Source organism: Propithecus coquereli, unplaced genomic scaffold (assembly GCF_000956105.1).
Source record: "Propithecus coquereli isolate 6110/MARCELLA unplaced genomic scaffold, Pcoq_1.0 Scaffold64, whole genome shotgun sequence".
NCBI classification, from domain to species: Eukaryota; Metazoa; Chordata; class Mammalia; order Primates; family Indriidae; genus Propithecus; species Propithecus coquereli.
The window spans coordinates 2,137,290-2,145,973 of NW_012152396.1; the positions used below are offsets into that span (position 1 = coordinate 2,137,290).

The window sequence follows — 8,684 nt, forward strand, 5'->3', positions numbered from 1 at the left end:
GAAAAAATACCTGGCTTTGTCAGATTTATTAAGAGACAGTAATTCCCTCTTCGATGGGGCATGCAAATGTGGTCACAATCAATTTGAAGCTTGAACGCTTGAAGAAAGAAATTGCTCAAGGGGACCAATAACTGTCAAGATGTCAATTCAAGTTTTTATTAAGACTTTAGTTAGTTCAGAGTGAAATGGCATGAAATTGTTGACTAGAAGACGATTGTGAATTGTAGGTGTACCTAGGGATTGAAATACCTTGAGACAAAAGGCTTCAGCTTCTACAGATTGTTTCAATCTCTAATTAGGGAGGGATTGACTTTTGTTGCAAAGAAATACATAGCCACCTAAAGTTGGCTTAACAGTTTTAGGAACCATTTCACCCTAAACAATGTGCCGTTTCTGCAGATGAAGAATTTCTGTTTTAGTAAGAGAAAAATCACTGAAGAACATGGATATCTTCTACCAGAATAATTGAAAATATGATGACAAGATTGGTCTATCTGGGGGGAAAGTACTCAGCACTTAGTCTAGAATCATTAAGTCAACACCTGGGTTCAGAGCAGCTCACAACTGGCATTATATTGTTTTTTTGGGCAATGCCACTAATAATTGAAAGAATCTTTGTTTGATATAGCTACAAAATTCTGCCTGGAACCCAGGAACCACAGTCTGTTGGTTGTATTCTGAAAACCTAATATGAAAGTTTAGGTTGTGGCCTCATTATTTCTGGATATCAAGTACTCCAGTCCTATCCCCTTGTGAACAAGATATAATTTTCTTTTTTCTAAGCTATGTAACTATTTCTAATATGACTGAGTATTGATAGGTCTTTATCATTGCAGACTGTGATTATGATAAATAGGTAGTAGATAAAATTGACCTCAAAAGAGTCAATTAATGTTGTCAGAATCTATGGAAAGAATATACAAATGATTTTAGAGCTTTCATCTTGATGATCGAAATGCATATGGTTGGCCAAACAATTAGGTGGTACGTAAATTGAGGGATTAATCAAAGGCCAGAGAAAAGTGTTGACTAACACAGAAGAGATGACAAAAATTTCCATAAAAGATGAATATAATGACCATGAACCGGAAGAATCAGCATATTAGAATATTCATTAATCTGTCACTGAAAAACTGAATTTACCTCTTGATTTAGTTAGCATTAAAAACATTTCTGAAATTGATTCTGAAAAGAAATCTCTTGAAATTCATCAAATTAGTATTGCCTCCCTTACCTCAGACACTGTTTCCTATTTCGATTTGTTCTCTTACAGCCTGAAAGTATATGCATAAGGTACTAAGGAAATACATTCTGCATTCTGAAGCATAACATAGTCCAGTGAAAAACGTATTCGAGGTCCAAGTTATCACATAACTTTCTGAACAACCCTGATTCTTAATTAAAGCTTAAGACATCTTGGTGAGTGGGAGGTGAGGTACCTATTGTATATTTGGGTTTTAACTCTATGGAGATTATTACAGATTGAGATAGAGGGAAACTGGATTCATTAAATGGGGGGAAGAAATAATTTAGCAGCAACAGAGACCACATACTATTTTAACTCCAGAGTTTTATACTTCAGGGAACTTGCATTTTGATTATTATTCCTGAGAAATTACTTACAGAACTTACTTTATCTTTAGGGCATAATATCTGTGTGTCAAAGCACAAAAATATATAGGTAGGGAAACTTTAGATTCGTATCAGTAGTAGTAGAAGCAGCAGTAGCAACAACTTTCCTAGTATTACTGCTAATACTGGTTTTGACTACTTTTTAGACATTTTATGTACATCATCGCAATCGTGACACCACCACTGTGAGGCAGATACTGAAATTTTCATATTTCAAACAAGGAAACTCTACTTTAGGCAGTATAGATAACTTGCTTAAGTTCACAAAGATTGATAGCTGGTGCGGGGGTTCTAATCCAGGTGGAGTGATTTCAGAAATCAGTTTTCTTGACCACACCCCTTGTACTGTCTCGCAGAGTGTTACTTTTATTTTTTTACTACTTCAGGTGATTCAGATAATTGATAATTCAAAAGCTAAATACAGTGAAATGATTTAATTTCATTAGGCAACGGATTAAAGGCCTTTTGTTGCCATATTAATTTTGGCAGAGTTGTTAGTAAGTCAGCAAAGTAAAAATTTGACATCATTGAAAAACCTCAATCCAACTGAGATCTGAGATAAACCCAAATCACTGTTTGCATCATTTAAAGTCTCATATGTAATATCTTTAAAATGAATATAATTGAATATGGTGAGAAAATATTTTTGTTGAAGTGGGCAGAGTTGAGGCTACTTTCAGTTGAAGGTGTGGAGTTATGTCTAAATAAACTATTTTATGTCCTTAATATCTTCATCAAGCCTTTTAAAATGGCTGAAAATATAATAACTGAAAGAAGCAAATGATACTATTTCAACAGGGTGGCTTTAATTTGAACAAGAATGCCTCTGTCTTTCTAAGAACTCTGCTATGTTATTAAGATTTGATGAACCCTGTCTTTAAACTCGAGAATTTTTCCTATTGGAGTGCGTCAGAATCTCTTAGATGCTCTTTAAGCTGTCATTGTCTTAGATGTGAGATTATGACGGATGTAGCACCAGGCTGAGGACTAGTAAACTTGGATTCTAGTCCTAAATATATCAGAATTTGGCTGTCTGCACTTGTGTAAGCTCTTTAACTTTTCTAGGTGCTTAATATTCTCATCTGTAAAACGAATTTGAATAGATAATTTGAATACAGTTTTCTTTCCATTCTGTGATGTTTAAAATACATTGTACAATGCTGGATTCTTTGATGCTGCATTTAAAAAAAAAATGTACTTACCAAAGATCATGCTCATGCATTAGGACTGCAGGGCATTTGTCATTTCAGCATCAATCTGATAATGAAAAAAGGATGTTATATAATTTATAGAGTATTTCATTTGTAGACTATTAGATCATGCAGAAGGTATACAAAATTTTGAAAACTTGCTTAGAGGATAGGATTGTTGCCAAAGTGAAATTTTACACTGAAGATTTTATTGGCCACCCTTCACATTTATTTAGCTTTAGATCATCCCCACCCTTAAAGAGTTTACAGCCTGCCTGAAAAAATAGACAAGAAAAAAAAAAAAAAAGACAGGAGAGCTTAAAAAGTGCTAATCATTGAGTATGCACAGAATGTTACGGGACAACAGAGGAGCTTGAGTGCCAGGGAAGTATTCCCAGAGTAGATGATGTCTAGCTTGAATCCTGAAGCCTAATGAAAGGTCTAGCCCAGGCAAGCCCGATGAGGGACAGGGCCATCCAGAGTCATGATGTGCAAAGGCCTTGAGGCAAGAGCAAGTTTCATGTGTTTGGAAAACTGCAGTAGGTCAGGAGAATCCAAGTAGGAGGTACAAGAAGTAGTGATAGCAGGTCAGGCTGGAGAGGAAATCAAGGGTCCAAAATCTCTTGACTTTGTAAAAAAAAAAAATTTTGAACTTAAATTTGGAAGCAATAGAGAGCTGTAATGTATTAACCATTTTGTGTGTGTGTTACAAAAGTTACTTTGACCTCAGTATAGAGATGAGATTGGGTGAGGGGCATTGGGGGCAGATTAGACGTGGGAGACCCATTGGGAGTTGTCCAGGTGGAAGGTTGCCTAAAATTAAGTACCAAGAATGGGGGAAGAAGACGGGTTGGAGATTGAGAGATATGGTGCAGTTAGAATTGATAGGATTTGAATTTTCATTGGGAGTGTATAGAAAAAGAGCAGGAGAAATCAAGAATCACCAAGCTTTCATTCTGAGACAATGAGTAAATGGTGATGATATTCATAAATTTAGGAAACACAAGAGGAGGTTTTCAGAGGAAAATTTTGGCCATGTTGAATTTGAATTTCTTGTGAGACAAGAAATTATGGTCCAAGAGATCCACATAGACAGTTGGAGAAAAAGCCTAGTACTGAGAGAGGGATCCCAGCTGGAGGGAGAGATTTGGAGATTAAAAGCATGTGTATGAAAGAGAACACCCAGAAATATGTCATGGCATGGAAGTGAAGAACACCAGGGAAAAAACTCTGGAAAATAGAAATTTAAGGGAGAAGAGACAATATGAAACAGAAAAGAAGGCAAGAATCATAGAAAGATAAACGGTAGAAAATGATAATGCAGATGCCAAAGAATTCGTTCCAAGAAGGAAGGAATAGTTGTGGGTATCAAGTGTTTTGCAGAGAAGGTTGATAAGGACTGAAAATGTTTATTAGATTTAGCAAGAAGGAGACTGTTGATGTGCCTTTATCGATGGTGGCCTGGCACCAAAGAAGCCAGACTGCAAAGGGTTGAGGAATTAATAAGAGATGTAAGGAATGAGTATTTCCTATTCTTCCAAGAATCTTGGCTGTAACAGGAAGAGAAAGGAAAATAGCCAGGGAGGTGTCTAAAGTATCTTATTGGCCGGGCGCGGTGGCTCATGCCTGTAATCCTAGCACTCTGGGAGGCCGAGGCGGGCGGATTGTTTGAGCTCAGGAGTTCGAAACCAGCCTGAGCAAGAGTGAGACCCCGTCTCTACTAAAATTAGAAAGAAATTAATTGGACAACTAAAAATATATATAGAAAAAATTAGCCGGGCATAGTGGCGCATGCCTGTAGTCCCAGCTACTCGGGAGGCTGAGGCAGTAGGATTGCTTGAGCCCAGGAGTTTGAGGTTGCTGTGAGCTAGGCTAATGCCATAGCACTCACTCTAGCCAGGGCAACGGAGTGAGATTGTGTCTCAAAAAATAAATAAATAAATAAATAAAGTATCTTATTATTTTTTGAGATAAGAAGAGTAATTTTTTTTTTTTTTTTGAGACAGAATCTCACTCTGTTGCCCTGGCTAGAGTGCCGTGGGGTCAGCGTAGCTCACAGCAACCTCAAACTCCTGGGCTCAAGTGATCCTACTGCCCCAGCCTCCCGAGTAGCTGGGACCACAGGCATGTGCCACCATGCCTGGCCAATCCCTTCTATATATTTTTAGTTGGCCCATCAATTTCCTTCCAATTTTTTCAGTAGAGGCGGGGTCTCGCTCCTGCTCAGGCTGGTCTCGAACTCCTGAGCTCAAACAATCTGCCCGCCTTGGCCTCCCAGAGAGCTAGGATGACAGGCGTGAGCCACCACGCCCGGCCAGAAGAAGAGTAACTTTAATACAAATTGGATGGAATTAGTAAAAAGAAAATGTCGAAGCAAAAGAAAAAAGTATAACTTCTGGATAAAGATTCCAAGGAAGTGAGATGGGTAGAATTCTGAATGATAATACTGACCTGGTATCACTTTTGCTATTTAACGATATTTTGGATTTTCAGTCAATAGTTAGTCTTTTGGTATGAATACTTTGTTTTTGTCATTAAATTAGGACTGACATCTATGGCAATGACACGGAGTGAGAGTAACAGGCTAATATGCAATAAACTTAGATTTTCCTAACATCATATAACCTTTGTAAATCTTATCCAACCCATCCGTAAAAAGGGAATTAAATCATACTTAACATTTAGAATTGTTTTGGGTTATTCTATAAATATATACATGTGAGGCTGTTAATGTTTCTGCTTAACATATAGTAATGGCTTAATAGCTATGACATTAAGGATCATAAAATCTACTTGTACTGAGAGAGACAAACTACAGTGGATATATTAATACCAGTTCTCATGATACAAGATAGAGAGGGGAAATAAAGGAGAGGACAGAGTATACCATTCTATTTGCTAGTCTCTTCTTTGCCTGGTGTCCACTTGGCAATTTATATTTGTCTCTGTGTTTTCAAGATTTTAGTGATCAACTCCAGCATATAACAGTGATATTGCGAATACTTAGGGAAACCATAGTTGATGCCACTAACTCTCTGTTGGGACATTTTATAGGACGCATAGTGAAGAGTTCTCAGAAGAGCACATAGGGAAGCCCTGTCTGAATGATGGTCGAGAGAGAAAATATATTTCAAGTGTGATTTTTAAAACTGTATGTGTTTCTACAGGAAAGTGGGCATCTATTTCGCAAAGAACCAATTCTGAGAGTGTCATGGTAAAGTCAAAAGAAAATGACATTGGTTGTTCTATTTCCTGGTCATTTCAAGATCAAGGTGAGGGTAGGGGTGGATTTTCATGTAATGAAATGCCAATTTAGTGTGGTTCAGAAGCACTTTTTGTCACTCTTCCAGTGGTTATGCCAAGTGTATTTAGATATAGAATATGCTAATAGAGATCCATCCCTGGAGATAAGTGACTTGGAGTGAAAGGAGTAGATGGAAAATTTTTTTTAAGGAAAAAATTTTCAAGCAAATATAAGACAAAGAGCTCTAGCAAATTATGATGTAGATATGACAGGTTAAGTGGGAAAAACATTCTCGCTAAGCATTGGGAATTAATGCTGTTCTAATAGATGCTGCCCTAACGTGAAGTCAGAAAACAGGGGTGAGCTTGCTTACCTAGCTGAGAGAGATCAATTTAGAAAGACAATCAGAAGGGCTAATAGAAATACCAGAGGTCTAGTCTCTGAATGCTCTAATCAAATGTGCATAAGTATCTCAACAACTCCATTCATCTCACTCTTCTGTAGCAATTACTGAAAGATTGCTTACTCAGCAGGGCTGCTATAAATTTCCTGGTAATAAAGCCAGAAGAGAGAAAGTTACAAACCTGCCTTCTCATCATTGGAGTTGTAGAATGGCGATATGTTATAGTGAAAGATATACTGAAAAGCAACTCAGAGAAATAAAAAACAAGGGGCTTGAAGGAAGGATGCATTTGCACTTAAAACTCAGTTTGTCTTGTATGATGTCAAGAAGGACAGCGTATCTGGATAAACAACAGATGGATGGGGAAAGGTTTCAAAAATATTACTTCTTATAGAATCTAAAAGACTGTTTAGACCATCTTTTTTCATTTTTTAGTGACTGAGACCCTCCAAGCAAACCATTGTGGTAGCAGACAACTTCTAGGTAAAATGATTTTATTTTCTAGAGTAAGGCAACCTAAATTCAAACTAAATTTAGGTTACCAAAAGAAAGTTGGTATGAAAAGAAGGAACTGTTCAATTTAATTAATTATTTTAGGCTAAATGTTTTAATCCCCATAATGACAAAATTACCCTGATAATCCATTTTTTTTCAGTTTTTATGTTGAGAGTCTTATGTAGTTTGAATTTTATTTTTTGATTTTTTGTGAATATTCACACTTTATTATTTTTTCTGTGTCACTTCTGTGTTTCTCATAATAAGTAGTGCCCTGAATTTTAGGTTTGATCCGGACTGTGTAGAGTAGAGCTGTTATATCTCCTCCTCCTCCTTTTAACTATGTATTTTCATGCACTAGACAAAGATTTCCTTTCTTCAAATTGCAATTTCAGACCAAGTGTGTGAGCTTCCTGGTATGTAGTTTGAATTGTAATGAAATATAAAGATGACATTTTTGTCAATGGAACTTAAAGAATAAGCTTTTCTACTATATTCTTTTCACCCAGAATTCTGACTTTACCAACTGTTACAAACAAGATTAACAGATAGGTTTGGGACTAGAGTAAATATGGAAATTAGAAGAGAAATCAGAATTCCTAAGGTTATAAAGAAGAAAATCGAACAAGATTTAGTTCCATTTGTCAAACTGATTAAGATTTTGTCTCTTAGGCACTATACAATAAAACACAAAACAAAACTTCACTAAAATACAAGTATTAACACAGACTATTTCTTTTTTTAAAGCCACTTCGAGTTTAAAGAACTGCTATTGAGAACAGAGAATAGACATTTTCTAGTTTTTAGAGAAAGCCAGAGTGGGCTCAGTAGAAATTATGAAAGGAATATCACGGCTTCCTTTCTAGAAGAATGTCCTCATAAATGAAGCTATCCGGCAGCAAAATAGGCCATTTCTACCTCTAGGAGAAAATATATTGACTACAGGAATTTAAATGGAGGCTGAATAACCTCTGAAAGGAATTTACTGAGTAAGAAATTATGCTAGATGATCTTTATAGTTTTCTTCCAACATTCATACTTTTGTGATTTTATTTTTTTACTAAGTTGTTGCGTATTTTCAAATGCGATGTAATGGAAACCAGGTTTTGTTAATTTCATGGTTAATAAATGAACAAAAATCCATTGAAATTCTTCACTTATAGAAAAGCACTTCTAATTGGCACTAGATCATTACTTAGCCTTAGTATTGACCTTTACATTATAATTAACTTATTTTTCTGTAAAGACACACAAAGCGATGGGCCAAAGTGGATCGTAAATGCTCCTTCCCTGACACACGACAAAATAAACCATAGTAAAATTTAGTCAAAAGACCTCAGCGGCCACCAGCAGAGTGGGAAAGGGATACAACTTAATGTCATCTATTTCAAAAAGAGGTGAGCAAAGGAAGAAAATATTTTGGCACAGCATGGAGCAGTTCCTAACCTTGCCTCTTATTCTAGAAATGGAACGGACAAGACAACAAAATTCTTAACATTGTCTCTAATACCTCCAAATTAGCAGTAAAGTGAAATGAAGTGTTGCCCTTATCTTTTGATTCTTCTATATAATTGAAATCATTGCTGGAGAGTAACAGGTCAAATGGAGGATGTGAACAAAGGGGCTGTCTCTGAAAAAGACCAACAAAACATCTCCCCAAAGATTAGGACAGTTACTGACTTGTGAAGGAAATCCTAGTATAAGACACTTGACAAAATCT

The 8,684-nt window shown here is 36.3% G+C and overlaps 1 protein-coding gene across 1 annotated transcript in view; it reads right to left on the minus strand.

Annotated features, from left to right (window-relative positions):
• Positions 1-8,684, minus strand: part of GC (group-specific component (vitamin D binding protein)) — a 68,862-nt gene that overhangs the window by 14,430 nt on the left and 45,748 nt on the right. The window contains exon 10 of the mRNA XM_012659834.1: positions 2,835-2,889. Coding sequence (XP_012515288.1) covers positions 2,854-2,889 — 36 coding nt within the window. The 3' untranslated portion in view covers positions 2,835-2,853. The remainder of the gene's footprint in view (positions 1-2,834; positions 2,890-8,684) is intronic.